This window comes from Triturus cristatus, chromosome 5_1 (assembly GCF_964204655.1).
Source record: "Triturus cristatus chromosome 5_1, aTriCri1.1, whole genome shotgun sequence".
NCBI lineage: Eukaryota > Metazoa > Chordata > Amphibia > Caudata > Salamandridae > Triturus > Triturus cristatus.
Window position 1 is genome coordinate 273,679,165 of NC_140587.1, and position 18,774 is coordinate 273,697,938.

Sequence of the window (18,774 nt, forward strand, 5' to 3'; positions counted from 1 at the left end):
GCTATTTTTAAAGCGCGCAAATACCTAAGCAGGTGTCTCGGCGCTGGCGTTCAGAGAACTCCTTACTCTTTAAGGGAATTTAAACAGAGGAGAAAAGCCACGTCTTGAGGCTCTTTCGGAACTTAATGAGAGTGGGGGCCGCTTTTATATGCAAAGGGAGGGTGTTCCATAATTTAGCAGTAGCTCTAGTGAAACACCTATCTCCCCAAGTGGCTTTTTTTGTCCGAGGGACAGACAGCAGAAAGGTTGTAGAGGATCGAAGTGTTCTGCTGTGCTCCAATGGATGGAGAGCCTTTTTTAGGAACTTAGGCCCTGGATAGTTCAGAGTCTTGTAGGCTATACAAAGAGCCTTGAATTTTATTCGGCTCCTGATGGGTAGCCAGTGGAGCTCTTTGATGTGATGGGATATTGATGCGAATTTGGGGATAGAGAGTAAAATTCTTGCGGCCGCATTTTGAACAGTTTGGATTTTATTGAGGACTCCTTCTTGTGCATTAAGAAGCAAGGAGTTACAGTAGTCCGTTTTTGAAAACACTAAAGTACTGATAAGTGTTTTACCGGCTGACTGTGGTAGATATGGAAGAAGTTTCTTGATCTTTTTGAGTGTATGAAATGCAGATGATAAAATGGCATTTGCGTGATGGTGGAAGGTCAGTTTGTTGTCGAATAAGACTCCCAGGTTGCGGACCTTAGCCACCGGTTGGGGGGGGAGTCCCAGCTCCGGTGGCCACCATTGTGGGGACCATGCTGGTTTCAAGCTCCCGAATGTCATCACTTCCGTTTTGTCGGAGTTAAGCTTGAGGCAGTTTGATGACATCCAGGAGCCTATTGCCTTCATGCCCTCCTGGAAGTTGGCTGACACGCTAGCTCCGTTATTGTACACCGACAGCACCAGTTGCGTGTCATCGGCGTATGTAGTCAGGGCAATGCCATAGGATTTTATCACCCTCGCCAAGTCCGATACATAGATGTTAAAAAGCGTCGGACTTAGCGAGGAGCCCTGTGGAACGCCACAGGGGAGAGAGAAGGTTCGGGAGGTGAAATTGCCCATTCTGACAGTCTGCGGCCGATTGGCGAGGAACGAAGCAATCAGGTCTTTAGCTGTTCCTCCTATTCCCAGAGCTGCGACACGGTCGATCAAGGTAATATGATCGACCGTGTCGAAAGCAGCAGAGAGATCTAGGAGTATTAAGACAGCTGCTCCTCCCTTGTCCATGGTTATTCTGATTTCGTCCGCGGCTTTCAGTAATGCCGTCTCTGTCCCATGTCCCTGCCTAAAGCCAAACTGTGTGTCATCTAGCAAATTGTAGTCATTGATGTACTTTGACAGCTGCAAGTTCATGGACTTTTCAAAAATCTTAGCTGGAAATGGGAGACAAGCGATAGGTCTGTAGCTTGCTGGGAGAAGAGGGTCTAGCGTTGGTTTTTTCAGTAGTGGCCTTATGATTGCTTCTTTCCAAACTGAAGGATATATTCCTGTTGCAAACATGGCGTTGCATATGGTGGATAATGAAGGGGAGATTGCTTCCGGTATGCGGTTAAGGATGGAAGGAGGACATGGGTCAAGGGGAGATCCGGATTTAGTGATGGCTACTAGACGTTGGATATAGTCTTTGTCTACGGGGTTAAAAGCCAATAGACTTGATGGAATGCTAGTAGTAGGAAAAATCACAGAAGGTAGGGGGGTAGTACGTGAAAAAGTCCGGAAGATGGAACTAACTTTTTCCTCAAAGAACCTGGCCAAGGCATCAGTCAGTGGTTGAGATGCCTCTAAGGGCGGCGACGGGGGGTTGGATAAGGTGGAGACTACCCTGAATAGTTCTCCTGATGAATTTTTTGCCTGATTAATCTTGGTGATGAAGTAATGGCTTTTCTCAGTTGTTATCGCTCTTTTGTAAATAGTAAGGGCATTTTTGTAGTTGAGTTTGTCTACCGGGTTATAGTTGCGACGCCATTGTCTTTCAAGGTTCCTGCAGAATTGTTTGTGCATACGTAAGGCTTCAGTGAACCATGGGGCTGAAGGTGTAGGTCTATTTTGATGTGATGATTTAGGTGGGGCTAATTTATTACAGGCCATGTTTATGTTGGTCAGGTAATTAGAGGATGCTTTGATGGGCTCAAGCTCAGTGGGGTCAAATTTATCCTGTATCATCTCTGCTAATTGAGATAAATCAGTATTTTTCCAGTCTCTGAATGTTGAACGAGCTGGTGCAACGGAATTAGATTTAATGTAGTTTGTTTGTACTGTGAAACAAATAGCAGAGTGGTCTGTCCAGATCAAAGGAATTATCTGGGTGATATTTATATAGGGGCTATTCGTAAATAGTCCATGTAATGTGTGCCCTGCGCGATGGGTAGGAGAATTAATAAGTTGTCTTAGGCCTACAGCTTCAAGGTCTGTAATAAGTTGCATGGAATCATGATTATTTGAAGTCTCGAGATGAAAGTTGAAATCGCCTAATAGCGTGAAATGAGGGGCATCAGCGACTATTTCGATTAGATTCCCTATGTTAGCTAGGAACTTAGCTCTTGAGCCTGGCGGGCGGTAAATCAACATTCCCTTAAAGGATGATTTTGCCGATAATCCTAGGGTGAATGAGAGAGACTCATATTCTGAGCATATGTACGATTTAGTCGTAAGTTTGAGGTGGCTTTTATAGATTATGGCAATGCCGCCACCTCTTTTTATTGGTCTGTCAAGTCTACAAACATTGTAGTTGCTGGGAGTGGCTACTGCAAAGTCGGGACCTGAGGCCTCATCACCCCATGTCTCGGTGATAAACAATAGGTCGAGTTTTTGCGCATCTATCAAGTCGGCGATTTCTAATTTATGTTTGGGAAGGGATCTGGCATTTATTAGTGCTGCCTGTATTAAAGGTGAATTGATTAATGGAGGTTTGCCTGGACATTTGGTGCAAGTAGGACAAGATAGAGGACCTACGATGTGATTGGAGTATCTTATCTGAGGAAGTTTGTGCGGTTGATCTGCTAGGTATCTCAGTTGTTGTAGTTCGTCGATGGAGTATGTTAATCTTACCATAGATGTAGGAGGTCGAGGTGCTAGAGTTGCAGGGGGGGTGGCCGTTGGCCCGTCCTCGGCGCGGACGAGCGCAGACGAGCTTGCCTTATGCGCGCCTTCGGCGCGCATTCGTCGCGCCCGCTGCGCTCGTCCGCTGCGCTTCCTGTTGCAGCACATATTTATGATGTGAGGCTGGCCCAGTGGGTGGGCGTGGTCGCGTGATTGATCACGTGAGTGGGTGGGTGTGTCCGCTGCTGAGAGCCGGCGTTGCCCTAGCAACCGGAAGCCGTGTCAGCCCTGAATCGGCTGGACGGTCTTAGTCCGGTGTGCTGGAAGCAAAGGGATTATGCCATTCATCCTGCCCATCGCAAATACATCAGGTTTGTGATAGCAGGAAAACACTACCAATTCATGGTTCTCCCCTTTGGTGTCACTACTGCACCAAGGGTCTTCACAAACTGGTTAGCAGTAGAAGCAGGACATCTACGTCGACAAAACATTAATGTATTCCCATACTTGGACGATTGGCCAATTGAAGCCAACACCCACCAGCAGTGTCCCCACCTTTTATCACCAAAAGCATTACCCTTGGATACTTCCTCTGCTGCAGATTGGTGCAGCACATTTTATTTGACTACAGCAATCTTAAGGGACAATTGAAGAGCATAAGGAAGTCCTTTGATTGGAGTCTCAACTTAGGTGAGGAAGCCCTTTGTGCACACAGTCATTAGCAATTCCAAACCTGTATTTGGAATCCGTGACAATTGTTGTTCTTTTTTTTTTTTATATATATAAATACATTTGAACACAAACAAAACACTATAGTTATGCATAAATATGGGCTAGGGAGGACAGCTAGACAATTATATTCATATTGAATCAGCAAATATTTCCAATCGCGTTTAAGTGCACACAGTCTCTAGATCAAAACGGTCCCACATGGGCCCCAAATCATCCTGTGCTTTGTCGGCCAGCCTTGTGCTAGGTATCTCGTTTTCTTCAAGATCACATAATTATTCCCCACGCCCTACCTCCCCACACCCCACCCTCCCACTCAGCCAATCTGCTCATCTTGGCGCCCTATCGAACTTTCAATGGCACAATGAGACATCCCATTCCGAGCAGGATACGGATATTTTGAGATGTCTCCCAGTCACCACACATAACCAGGGGACATAACTTAGGTGAGGGTTCCACAGGTTGGCACAATAGATCATCAGTACTGAGTCCATTTCCTGTCAATGATGGATGATTGGACTGATCCATGCTGCACCGGTCCCTGTTTTCTGCATTGCATTATGAGGGAAATGTAACATGCCCATTTTTCACTTTCTAGTGGAGAGAGGAGGCATGATATCTGTGGAGGTATTTGATTTGAATGAGGCAGAAGTGTGGTAGACTTGCAAGTTCACAGGGAGCCATTCTAACCTCTGTCCATTCCACATCCTCTGACTGACCAATGTCTCGTTCCCACAGGGCCTGTTTTTTGATTGACTAAAGTTCATGTACAGGAAAGGAATACTTATTTGGCTTCTTGAGCAGAGTGTATCCTGACTGCTGAGCCAGTTAAAATTAAGTTCAATCCAATAAAAAAGCTTCGTCACATACCCCAGTCTGCATTACAACACGAGGAGGAATCCGGAATTTGCATGGTCATTGCTTCTCTGAGAAAACAATAGGTTTTGGTACCCACTGTAAGTGTCTAATGTCTACAACACTTCTATTATGGCTGCCAAGAAACCTGACAAAGATACCTATTGGTTTGTTCAAGACCTACGTGTTCAGTGCTGTTAAACTACCACATCTATTAATACAAAGGGGGGAGGAAAGAGATTTGCCGGTCTGTCATATGTCCTCTCTATGCATCGATCATTTTTTAGGACCTTTCTGATCTCTATCTGCAGGACAAGCTTGCTCTGCTGATATGTACTAGATAACAGCAGATGCAGAAATTGAGGAAAGAGTGAAGTGGAAGCTGCAGTCTGTTTTACTCCCTACTCATTTGAGAGCGGTCATTGAGGACAGGCTGTCAGTATTTACTCAAACTGAGGTTATGAAAATGTATGTGGCTAGTCTTGCTGCCCAAGATGTGAGCCTCTGTGACATGACTATGGTTGAATAGAGATGCCATGAGCGCTGTATGCATGGATATGTTTGATCTTTAAAATCTATTGCAGTTTCATCGGACGCTGATAAATGTTTATTCAAGCTTATGAAAGTCGGTTTTCTTAATGGCCTTAAGGGAGGTGCAAGAGACTTGACATAATAGGGTCTTGTTCCTTGCTTGAAGAATCTTACGGCAAGTTACTACCTTCACAAATTGTTCAATATGTCCTTGGTTGCTATTCCAAGAAAACAGCACAGTTGACGTGGTGGGCATTTGTTCTCTTGTTTGGTTTTTAAGCACTGGAATGCTCAGCACGTTCACCTATGATACAAGACAAACGTCTTGGTGTTTAAGAAACACCTAAAAACTAGAATGTTTCAGTGAGCCAAATTGAGATTTCTGGCGGCTTCACCAGTGCTCTCTGGGCTTAGGTCATGTGCTTTCAGCACCAGTACGTCCTTTACAAATTAAAAAATAAATAAAAATAGGCTTTCCAGGAATCATCATGAACCTCTTTAGGTTTCTTACCTTCTTCCTCTGACAGGTAGTCAAAAATCCTCCCACTTCTCTTTTATCCCACTCCATCCATTTGGGATTGACCCTTCTAATAGCTGTCCAAGGGCTGGCCCCAGAGATGGACATGGCCTGCTATTCTTCCGTGATGTTTCTCTACTCCTTCATGGAACAAATTCACCAGCATCACAGTGTGTGAGGGAAGATCTGTCGGTTTGTATTTTTTTTTTTCTCTTCATGGCGTAATTTTATTGTTGACTGCAGAAACAAGTTTAGTGTCTCAAGGAACACCCATAATGTACGGTAATTGACAGCGATAATGATCTCAACATTTTTAATGTTATCATATCTGTGTTTATATAATACACATGTTTGAATATAACTCTTAACAACTAACAATAGTGCCATGCCAATATCACAGAAAGCACCCAGAGGTCTAGGGTGTGTAGGTCCGAACCATTCAGTGTGAGAGCAGTCCTAGTCCACATCCATATCACAACACAGTACAGTCAGTCATCCCAACACCTCCTTGAACACAGAGATGGGACAAGGAGGTTCCAAATCCAGTCCCCTGTAATCTGCCAACCTCTTCCATATTTTATAGTGTTTCTTGGGACACCACCTCGCCGTAAATACGGGGATCTCCAGACCCATACAGAAATCAAGGTCCTTCTTCCATATTGCAACTGATGGCGGAGACTCATACTTCTATGCCCTGCCCGATATCACGCTTAGGCAGCGTGAGGTCAAGAAAGAGCAGATGGCGCTTATATTTATTACCACCCAGTCCCTCGGTGATATGGAGCATGAGCAGTCGTGGCGAGAGCGGGATGTCCCTTCCCAGGACCTCCGACAAACATGTAGCCACCCCATACCAAAACCCAAATAGTCACGCATTGCCAAACAGTATGAAGGAAAGTACCCTCAGCGGCCCCACAGTGCAGGCAGCGAGGGGAGGCGTATTGTTTCGGAGTAGCGTTATATTTTGGTTATTTTGTGATCTCCCAAATCTCCCATAAAAACGTTGGCTTCTATGGGGTTACATTCTGGTATATCCTGTTGTTGTGCCAGATATGTGGAGAGAGCATAGCAAAGTTGGAGATATCTATAAAATTGTTAGTGGGGCATAGCGTATTCAGTCCGGAGTTCCTGAAACAACTTCATACTCCTACCATGCATAACAGCTCCCACTGTGTCGATCCCAATGGCCTCCCAGCTCCGAAACCCAGACAGCTGCTCCAACTGTGCAGCTGACCATTATGCCACAGGGGGTTTCTCTCGTCAATTTATCCCACCATCCCATCGTGCGCAGGGTGTCTTTTCCAAATCATGAAAACCGTTCTAGTTGCCGGTGCACTGGGCCAGAATACAAGGCCATATGTAGTGACGCAGGATCCATCAGCCAGCACTCGACTGCATACGCCGGGACTCTCCGGTCCCCGTACCACCAGTCTTTGAGGACGAGTAGATGCGAGGCCACATGATATGCCTGGATATCCGGAGTGGCAATGCCCCCACAATAGGTGGAATGAAAGCAGGTCCTCAATGCCACGCGCGCTGTGCCAGCTCCCCAGAGAAAATGAGCAAGAACCTCATTAAGCTGCCACAACCATGACGGCCGTATTGGATATGGATGGTTTTGAAACTGGTAGAGTAGGCAGGGCAATAAGATCATTTTAAATATGGGAGATCTGCCAAACAGGGAGAGTGGTAGGTGAGACCACGTATGGGACCTGGTCTCCTGTCAGCGCCCATAACAGAGCCAAGTTTCTGTCCCAGGAAATGGATTGAGAGATGTATAAAAACAGCCCCAAGTATCTAATCCCATCAGGGACTATCATCATCTCTCGAGACCATGCACCCAGCTGCCCCCCCCCCCCCCCCGCAGAGGGGCCATAGGAATGATTTGCCTCGATTCATGTAAAGGCCTGAGCTTTTCTCAAAGATCTGCATGATTCTGAGGAGCCGCGGGCCGGTCCTGTTGGGACGGGTAAGGAAAAACAGTACATCATCCGCATATGGCGCTATGTGGTCAGATCAGATACCTCCTGCGACCACCCGAAGCCACAAATCTGGGCGTTTATCCTCACCCACGCTGCCAATGGCTCCAATGCCAGTGCAAATGGGTATGGAGAGAGGGGACTTCACTGGCGAGTACCCTGCCCTTTAGTAAAGCATCCGGAGATGGAATCAGCAACCCTGCTGTGATATCGATATATAGGAGGCGTATAAGCATCAACAGGCAGGAGCCAATATTTAGGTGGCTGAGCAGAGCAATAAGGTATACCCAACTTGCAAAAGCCAAGGCAAAAGCCGCCAACGAAGTGGAGAGCGCCTCGGGCCTAAAAACAGCTGGAAGGATACTGGTGAGTGGTCCGAGAGGCCCCTGGGCAAATTCTCAGCGGACTTTAATCTATGGATGTGGATTTCTGATATAAAGATAGTCTATGCGGGAGAAGGACTTGTACACCAGAGAAGTATGTGTACTCTTGTTCAGTGGGGTGCAGCGCCCTCCCGGAATCTGCCCATTCCATCCCCTGAATCATGGGCATCCGCTTGGATTCTCAAACCACAGGCCCCAACCGCGCCGTCTGTCTTGTCGGGCACAGCACGTAGCTCCAATCGCCTCCTACCCCCGTCATTCCCAACGGGATCTCAATCAAGAGCGTTGTCAAGCGCTCCACAAGGTTCCATGCCAATGGGGGGGGGGGGGGAGCGTATACGCTGCCAAGGACAAGAGGCTCACCATATAGTGTTCCAGATATTACTATGAATCTACCCTGAGTGTCGGGCCATGAATTACTGTGGACAAAGGGAACGCTACAATGAACTAATATTGCTACACCCCGGGATCCCCTCGTGAACCCAGAATGAAAGGTCTGCGCAAATCCAAATCGCCCTAGGGACGGTGTCTAGGTGCCCAGTAGGTGGGTCTCTTGCAGGAATAAGATGTCGGCTCTATAGCGCTTGCCCTGAAGCAGCACAGCCGGCCCGCTTAATTTTATCTAGGAGGCCACGGATGTTCCAACTAACGACCCGGAGTTTCCGGTTCCCGGAAGTCACTGGGCTAGGTGACATATATGGCATAGAAACCCTCAAAGGGTTGTGTGCAGTTGGGAAGTCTGACCGGCCCGGGACTGTGTATGTGTTAATTAGCAATGGCAGTAACTAAAAACATGAGCTTCAAAAACTTCCCATTTATCTCACCACAAGCCCCCCCCCCCCCAATACCTCATAAACATTGAAGTATCTATCGCCTGCATACTGTGCGGCCAACCCCCAAAGGGGGATAGTATCAACATGCAGCCAATGGGGCCCCAAAAATTATTTCCTGCACGTTAGTGTCTTATGACGGGGGTAAGTATGTACATTGTAGCCCAGTTATCATCTTCATCCGAATTGTTCAGTCTTCATGTATGTATTGGCGGGGTATCGATTAGGATGCCATAGGATCCGGTTGATAATCTGTTGGCCGCCGACAGGATTTGCTGCGAGTCTTGAAGTGTTTCTTGGAGCGCAAACGGCGACTCTGCTTTTCAGCTGCCCCCAGGGAGCTCGCCCATGGCCCCCAGACTAGGAGTCAGAGTCAAATCTAGGTGAGGTGTGGGACTTGGGCTTCACAGTCTCGGCAGTCCAGTGGAAAACCTCCTCAGGTGTCTCAAAGAAATGTGTCCACGACTTGTAAACCACTTTCAGGAGAGCTGGGAACAGAAGGGAATATTGGATCTCAAGGCCACAGAGACGTGCCTTGGCCTCAACGAATGACTGCCTGCGCTGTTGGACCATTTTGGTGTAGTCCGGGAAAATCATATGTTGTGGGGCAAATGTGAGAGTCGCTTTCAATCTGGCCTGCTGCAATATGGTATCTCTGTGTTTATAGTTGATAAGCCGTGCAATGATTGGTCGGCGGCAGGCGCCCGGCCGTGGCTTCTGCATCAGCGCCCGATGTGCGTTCTTGATTTTGAAGCAGGGTGAAACTGTGTCTGGCAAGAGCCATTCTATGAGCCACTTAACCAGGAAGTCCTCCACGCGGCCGCCTTCACAGCCCTCGGGAAACCCAACAAAGCAAAGATTATTCCTGCGGGCACGTCCCTCCGCGTCCTCCACCCGTGTCGCCAAGACTTAAGTAAGTGTTTCTAGGGTGGATATTTTCTTCTGAAGACTGTTCACTGTGTCCTCTACTGTAGAGATCCGGGATTCTGACTCTGTAATACGCTGCACAGCGTTTCTGAGATCTTGTCTGAGGGGCATAACATCAGAGCCCACGGCCCCAATACTGGCTTCAAGGGTCTCCCGGGATTGAGTGATCGCTGCCAACAATGCTGCATTATTTGGCATGGCCGCGTCTTGATCACCCTGACTCGACCCCAAAGCTATAGCTCCCGTGAATTTATCCATTGTGTTCTGCTTTGACTCCATTCCAGGCGGTTTGCCTTTGGCCATATTGTGTAGATCTACTTAGTGTGGTGGTCCGGCGACAGGGCCCAGATATGCCTCCAAATTATAATGTGATACAGGTCAATGGCGCCCAGCTTTCTCCCCGTTTGGCTTCCAATGGGGGGGGGGGGGCAGCAGGGGGGGTACTGTGCCCACAAGCCACACCCAACCTGGTCCAGCCGCTTCCGTGAGCAGTGCTCCCCTGCTTCCCCTAGTGGGTGCCGATTTTGCAGCCCCAGGCCCGTCCGCATCCAGCGGGCACACAAGATCGATGAGGCCACTAGAAAGATTTGAGAAGCTAGGCTCCGCTCCCGGCCGGGGGATTCAATATCTTGGTAGGAACAGCACGGTGGCCCACTGACTCGCTCTGTTTCTCAGTTGCAGCGGGATACCCAGCGGGATAGGAGGAGAGTGGGTCCAGCCATCAGCAGCCTCTAATCAACTTTTGGTAACAATTATGATGCATCTTATATTGGTACAATACTATCCACACAGCCATCGCCAGGACCGCCCACTCCGTCGGACAGCCCGGCCCCCACAATCAAATTTGGGAAGCTCCTTGTCGGTCTTGCAGCTCCGGGCCTCAAGCTGCAGCTGAGCGCACCACTCTTCGTGTGGTCCTCAGGGGGGAGAAAGGATTTACCACCGTCTCCCGGGACGCAGCACGCCCCAAATCAGCGAGATCCCTGGCACGTCGCAGCCCGAAATGGCCGCCGAGAGCTTGCCAGGGGCCCCAGCCAGGTCCCTGTCCGCGTGCCCCCCCCCCCCCCCCCCCCCCCGGCCGCACAGTCTCTCCTGTCCAGCCGAGTGCAGGCCACTGCCGCGTTCAGCGACTTGTTCACTGCGGCCCGAAATGGCCGCTGGAGCTCTCGCTAGGGCCCGGGTTAGACTGCAGTCCACCGTAGCCCTTGTCCCAGGACGCCTCCTTCACTCAGCCGGGCACAGAATATTGCGACCTGTCTGTCCCTTCCCCGTGTCAGCAACCCCAATGGGAGGAGGGGGCGGGGGGGGGGGGGGGGGGAGGGAGTGTTATTCCGGCAGGTCGCACAACAGATACCCCGGGGACCAGCGAATGCCCACACCAGCCCACCTGCAGCGTCTCGGCTGCCGAGACCCCAGCGGAATGTTAGTTAGGGACCGCTTGCCCCTGACCCCCAGCCGCGACCCCGGGTGGTCCTACCTCCTCAAGCGCCTCTGTCCCAGCTGATCCTTCACACCAGGTGCGTATCTCGGCGCCCCGGCCTTTCTCTCACGCTGGATGGTCAGTGCACCGCACTCGGGCCCCACTATGCACGGCCCGCCACAGCTGGCAAGCACCGAAAATGTAGCCACCGGAGACTGCAATCCACAATTACCGGGTGTCTGCTAAATCCGTCGGTGCACTGGGTTGATCAAAGTGGCTGGATGAATAGGATTCATAAAGAATAACCATCGGGCTGCGGGAGCCTCGCTAGGGCGCGTCCGCCATGTTAGACCGCCAGGCCTTGACTTTGTTTTTAATCTGTTTTTGCACTGTCGTGGAGCAGGGAGCTCATGTTGCTCCCGGATATCGGTATTTTTGGGATGCATGAGTACAGTGAGTGGGGAGAGTGTTGCCAATTAACTTATTTGCCACTTATTAGCATTTGAAACCTTTTTGCTTAATTTTCTGGCTTGGTTCTACCCCTACTAATCCTTAAATCACGTCCTTGCTTTCATTACTTGCCACTCCCTCTCCTCTTGTTGTCCTGGACAATGTTACGTTTTATATAGCCATTGTAGGTGGTCTCCTGTTGTAGGGTGCTTGAGTAACTACATGAAAATAAAGGAAGGTGGTGTCCTGATGTAGGTTTCCCACACTGCTTATCACCTCACCTGTCATCTTACAGGCCCAGGTCTGGCCTCAAGACTCCAAAAACAGTGCAGTCCAGTCTCTACATGTTCAAGCCATCAGTTAAGATAGATGAAATTTGCCAGCATTTTTGTGGTAATTGAATGATCTGATTCAAGATTTCAAGCGCTCTAGCAAGAGACATTACAAGTCTATATGTAGCTGCCTCAGCGGATTGGGAACAACCTTAGAAGAACCCAGGGGAGTGCCTTGCAGTCGGCCTCATTTGGAAAATGTTTAACATTTAGTATCCAGTTCCAGTACTCCCTGCTATGCAAGGAATGTTGAACTCTTTCCTGAACTTTTTAACTTTGTGTATGAGCGGTTATCTATTATTTTTGTCCTAGCATCACTCACACCTTAATGACTCTGTTTTGCTTTTTTGCTGCCTTTTATCTTTGTTCTACCTGGACGCCATTGCATGTTCCTACTTCAGTCCCTAAAAACCCTTTAGTAGATGTCCGTTACTTATGTGCGTTTGCTGCCCTCTTAGGCTTTTTACTATTTCCTGACTGCTGCCCACCCCTAAGTTCGTGTGCCACCCTTCTACCCCTTGTTCCTGTGTGCCACTTGTGCACTCATGAGCCCATGTCCTGCTTGCCCAGTGTGCTTACTGCTCACCAACCGATGCCAGTGCTTGACATTTTTAGATGGTAAAATGTCTTGCATTCACCTTCCCTTTCTGACTGCACATTATATCTGCTTGCCTTGAAGGGCATTTGATAAATTTGGCCGATCCTAGTTGTCTTGTCATTCAAGATTATTTGGTGTCTCCCCTGACTTTGCTAATTCCTTGTCTGGTTATACGGCCCAGGTGCTCATGTTCATTTACTATTTCTTTCTTTTGTAAAAGTTTTGTTTTCTGTTTTTGCCAAAAGTGAATCATTAAATGAATCTGATTTATTTTTTATTTTTTATTCCGAGTCTTGGTTACAATTGTATACTTTTTGTCTTGAACAATATTTCAGCATTTGGGCCCCAGTGACCATTCTACTTCTGTTAATTATTTTAACTAGATTATTTGAGAGACTGGTTAAAGGGCGTTAAAATGGAAACATATCTTTGACTTATGTTGGCAGCTTGGAAAATATATTGGTTGAGAAGTTTAGATTTCTTTAACATGAATTTGTTGTTTATATTCCTCAGCTACAAGGTTTGAGCCACAACGTCATCTTTACTTTGGATTCCCTTTTGAAAGGAGATTTGAAAGGAGTCAAAGGGGTATGATTTACAAAATTATTTTAAATTTTACGGCTATTTGATAAAAGAAAACACAGCTGTGGTGGAGTAACAACCATCTATTACTTGCTCTTCATAAGAATGCATACTTTTTTTTTTAAGAAGAAGAGTGCCGGCAATTAAATCCATTCTTCCAGTTTGCGGGTTAATTGGTTTTGGATTTAGAAAAGTAATGCCTCCATTTACCAAGCACTTATTTATGTACTTTATTTTGTTTGCTTTCTTTTAGAATTGCTAAACAATATGGTACTTGTGATGTGTGTTGTCACTGCAGGAGATATGAGTGTGGTTCAGAACGCTAATCAGCGACTATCAGATTTTGATTTAAGAAATGCATGATAACTGCCCTTAAAGGGAAGCGGTCCTGAAAAGACATCATGCAAACTACACAGTTGAGAATATTGCTGATACCACAGTAACTTGAGCTTAGGAATTTGCTTTTAATTTGAAAATATTTAATGTGTATAGTATAAATGCGATTATGCCAGCTGTTTTGGTCTACCAGTTTGACATAATTCTCCTTATGGCAGTTAGGTACAGCTCCAACAAGATGGCTGGGAAAACAAGTCTGTAAAGAACATATTCAATCCCCCCAGCAATTTCCTATGATTATTACAACATTAAACACTTTAGCTGGTTAAAAAAATTAAGTAGCCATCCTTAGCTTGCAGACACCGAAAGTAAGATACGTCTTTAGGAATTATATATAAGGGGCATGGGAGTTATAGAGTTCAAATGGATAGCAATTTCTAGGAAGAGAGGAGCATTTATCAAGACCCTTAAAATGATAGGGTCAGAACCTCAACAAGCATAGCAGTATCTGATGAGCCAAACACTGACTGCACATGTTATAAAACTAGTTATTATTCAGAGCACAAGTTTGTTTTATGTGTATTTTCCATTTTGATAATGTTCTCTTAGTACTTCTGTGAAGAATTATTTAGTTTGGTAACATACATACATGGTTATTAAGTTCAGAAAAATACAGGTGAAGTGGGTAATCATTTTAATTTTTTTTATTTTGTTACATTTTTGCAGATTTGTCATATTTATATTCTGTTGCAGATGATGACAGTTATTAGGAAAGCAAAGATGATAATCAGACTAATCCCTTTGAGAGATGAGCCCTTTGAGAATGCTTTCAGGTTAAATAAGCCCTGGACAAATCTTACAATCTGAACGCATAACCTTTTCCCTCCTGGGGTTGGCTTGAAGTCTTCTCATCTTATGACTATCTATTGTGCTATATGACTCCAGCTATAGATCCTTCCTGGATCTGTAACTTTACAATAATTCTCAGTTGCAGGCTCGCCCTAGCCACATTTTATTTTAAAAGTTTCCTTTCTGCTCCAAGAGCATTTTTTGTCTTTTCACTTTACAGATAATGTTTTAAAAATAACTTTAAAAGGGGTTTAAAACTGCAGCACCTAGAGATAAAGGCTGCTTGTGCTTTAAGCCTTAGACCCGGATTGTTGGAGTCTGCTTTTGCTGTGACAGTTTAGGAATAAAGTAACTATTTTACCTCTGCTCTTTTCAGTGTCTGTCTGCACTATTGTCCTCCAGTAAATAGGACGAAATGGCTTGTTATAACTCTGTAGACTATACCATCAGTTGAGAACTGTTGTTATAGGTTAAAAGCTTTTCCTGCTCCTTTAAGCTGTGCTCCTGACATTTATACATTTGAAGAGATTTCAAAGCCATAATAACCCAGAGAGTAATCTTACTGTTGGAACAGGATTGTGGGCAACAAGAGGCCCTTTTTATTTTCCACCCTTTTCTTAGGATTCTAAGGCTGCTGTTCATTTCTTCTTTTGTGAGAAGATGTTTCTGTTTTTTGCCCATAGTTAGCTTACATTGTTTTATTTTACTCTGTCAAGGTTCAGTGCTCAGTATTATATTTGTTTATTAATTTGGCTCTGATGTGGATAAGTGTATTTCTTAATATATTTGTAATAAACTGGATTATTATTTAGGGTGGGTGACTACCCATTTCGAGCAACAGTCACAGCCCTTGTCAGGGTGAACACTCAAGGTCACTAAATTAACTTGAGCTCAGCTCTCTGGTAGCTATGTCACAGAGTACACAGATTTAACTTGGGGCAAGGTGTAAATTATTTATGCAGTACCAAAACAGTAATAAACAGTCCAAACTGAATTAGAAAAACAGAGTAAAATGTAAAAAACAAAAGGACACAATAATGACAAAAATCCAATAACGGGAAACCGAGATATACATTTTTAAATTTCTATGTAGAAATTGTGCCAGAAAGCACACAGTGCCAGTGATAGTCAATGGTCGTGGTAGACCGGGACCTAGGTGCAATTTGAGCCTGACTGGAATGGAGTGTGGGTGGGTTAAACCAACCTGGTTTGTCCTGGTTAAAGATTTTACCTTCTGACTTAGCCCTTTAAGTCCCAATCTACTGCAGGAGTATACTTCTAAAGCCCTGAAGGACCGCAGGGAAGGGACTTAGAGACCCACAGAGGCCATCAGCAAGGTCCAATCCAGGTCCAGTTGCCACTGGTCAGCTGGGTACTTCCAAGAAAAGGCCTCTTAAAGCTTGTCATATCTCTGTAGCTTGAACAGGAGGTCAGCTTTATGACCCTTGCAGTCCATATCTTTGTCCTGGCTACAAGAGTTAGCAGGTCCAGACTTTCAGGGCTCCACCGAGGTCACAAACAGCAAGTCCTGTCCTCTTCTGATCTTCCTCAACTCAGAAAGTGTTTGTAAGTGGAAGCTTGATGGTGCTGTATTTATGGCTGGCACTAGCTAGTAGGTGGAAATGACTCCGAAGGCACAACCTAACCAATGGGGTAAAGGTTATGTGGGGAGAGAACTATAGTAATCCTATTGTTCTCCCAACCAACACTAACAAAATAGTTTGAGGCAGCCACTGTACCCACATTAAACCCAGACACAGAAGTCTGTTAGGACAAAAGCAGAGTCATTCAGCAACTAAATAGTGGATTCCAAGATTTGTCTTTGCAACCTATTCTCTCCCCTTTCAAGTGTGTCCCAAGGATAATATGTAAAACCAGCAGACATGCCAAGCAGAATTTGACACGCAAGCAAGATTTGACGCTGTAGTGTGAAAGAGGATGCCCACAGCCTGACCCTGCCCATTCTGCGGTGTTCAGAGGAGTAATCTCTGTCTAGTCTAGTCAATCTCTTGTTTGCTCCTGGGAGACATTTCACACCTATTCAAGTCTAATTACTGGCCGTGAGAAGCTGGAGAGCTAAATCAAATTAGCGTACAAGAACTTCATGCTGGGAATAGGCAACTTTCTAAAAGTTACTTTTCTAAATCAGACTTCACCAATGAATTGTATTTCAATTACTATTAAGAAGTATTCTTTATTTTATTTGTTTAGCTGGTCCCATTCCTCTGATACAGTATTAATATTTTCATCTGTACTCTTTATTAACTTATTTACATCGGACAGCTGTGCCTGCCACAGTGAAAATAGCTTTTGGGTGCTACTCACTGTAAGGACATGTGAACATTAAATGTCCTACTTTTAAATACCATGGACACTGACTTGAGGGCTGCGAGGCCTTGAAGAGAGTTTTTTACTTGACAGAATGTTTTATTTTGATTGTTCGAATTGCAGTTTTTACATTGGTACAATAAGGCTAAAATGGTAGGCCTGAAGCTATATTTGCACTGCCACTGTAATGGATGGCACAGTAGGTGCTGCTATCTACCAGTGTCCTGCAACTTTCAGGCCCTGTGTACTCATTTTATTGTATACTAGGGACTTACAGGCAAGTAAGATCTGCCAATCCAATCATTTTTACACGGGGAGCACAGGCATTTTACTACTGGTTGTCAGGGGTAATTTGCACAAAGTTCTAAACCAAGCCCGAATATAGGGTCCAACTAAAAAGTGAAAAATCTGGAGTGACAGCACAGCAGTAAACCGTGTTAAAATGGGCATAAACCCACACAATAGTGTTTCTTTAGTAGCACATCCACCTCATTTAAAAAGAAAAACAAAACTTCAGTCAATGAGTGAGGTGTAGGCTGTGATAACTTATAATTCCCCTAGAGGTCATTGTGCAGAGAAATTTGAACTTTATCATGTGAGAGAGTCCCCTAGAAGAGCTCTAATCTAACTTCTGTGTGTCTTATGCAGATACCAACCTGCGTGCCCCGTTTTTTTTTTGTTTTTTTTTTTTTTACGCATACAAGATCACATTTATTAAAAGAAATAGCTAAAAAGAATAGGAGATATCTGTATGAGAAGGCTGTTTCTAATGTTCCAGCAGCTTTTAACATAATTTATTTTATTTTTTTTGCATTTCCAGAAACATACAACTTATGCGTGTTACACACAACATGAAACCCCTGTGTGACAACAGCATATATTGATTTTACAGTATACCGTCTTACAAACATATTCATTGCATTAAACCAACACCTTCGTACACTTCATCACAAAGTTCTGTAGGGCAAAACTGTGTTGTGTGTGATATCCTGAGGGCTAGACAGTAAATAGGCAGTTAGTGGAGGCCAAACATCCTTAGGTCTAGATGGTGCTGGAAGTTCTTCGGCATAGCATGCCTGTTGATATCTGCAAAACACCATGTCTTGTAACCAGTTTTAAAAGTGAGGTGCCTTTTTACTGTCCCATGACTCTGCTACTTTCCCTTTGGCCAGTAGTAATGCGATCAGTACCATTCACCTATTCTCTGGTTTTAAGTGCTTCACCAACCCCAGCAAGCAAATCTGTGGGGTGCAATATACTTCCTCCAACATCATGATGGTTAATGCTTGCGTAACCATCACCCAGAAGTCATTGACCCTGACACAATCCCATGGAAGATGAATGAAATCAGCCTCCTTTGCCCCACACCTTTGGCATCTTGCTGTCTCTCTCAAGCCATACCTATGTAACTGTACAGGAGTATAATATAACTGCTGTAAGTATTTAAAATGAATTATGCGTAGATTGCGATTGGTCGTCAGTCTGGTCATGGAGCAGCTGAACTCCCATTCCTCCTTGCTAAGAGCATTACCCAATGCCTGTTCCCACTGCTATCGTGCCTTGCTAGAAATAGGCGCAGTGTCAGATTACATGGTGTTAGTTAGTCGGGTGACTAACTTACCGCGCGATGGGCCTGCCAATAACATTTGTAGGGGGCTCAAAGTAACTGGTTCTGTGGTGTGCCCTGTTCTTGAATCCACTCCATCTTCAACTTTAAGACTTTAAGTTGTTTTTGGTGTAATTCTGTGGGAAATCTCCACTTTCTGGGCCAGGGAGTCCTTTGTTCTCTCATCAGCTGTCGTCCTGGTCTACAGCGAGATGATTTAATTTTTAAATCCTGCTGTACCTGTGGGCAAATGATCATCTATACTGATGATCCACATTGCCACTGTATTTATTACCTTTATCCAGCTCACACAGCTTCATGATTCTATATTTGTAAAATCTGTCCTCCTGAGATTCTGAAGGAGAATAAGCTGGCACTTTTATCGCTGGAGAAAAAAAATACCATCTTTTCAAGGGGGATGCCCTTTCTTCTGGGGAAGATTCTGTGTAAAGTGTTCCACTAGGTGGTTCCACAAAAGCGGCGCATGAAACGAA

At 45.5% G+C, this 18,774-nt stretch overlaps 1 protein-coding gene across 4 annotated transcripts in view; it reads left to right on the top strand.

The window, feature by feature from the left end:
• The window catches only part of ASAP1 (ArfGAP with SH3 domain, ankyrin repeat and PH domain 1), a 1,875,051-nt gene that overhangs the window by 485,105 nt on the left and 1,371,172 nt on the right, over positions 1 to 18,774 (top strand). For all 4 annotated transcript variants that reach the window (XM_085604920.1, XM_085604922.1, XM_085604921.1 and 1 more), the window contains one exon: positions 13,093 to 13,167. In XM_085604920.1, the coding sequence (XP_085461046.1) occupies positions 13,093 to 13,167 (75 nt within the window). The remainder of the gene's footprint in view (positions 1 to 13,092; positions 13,168 to 18,774) is intronic.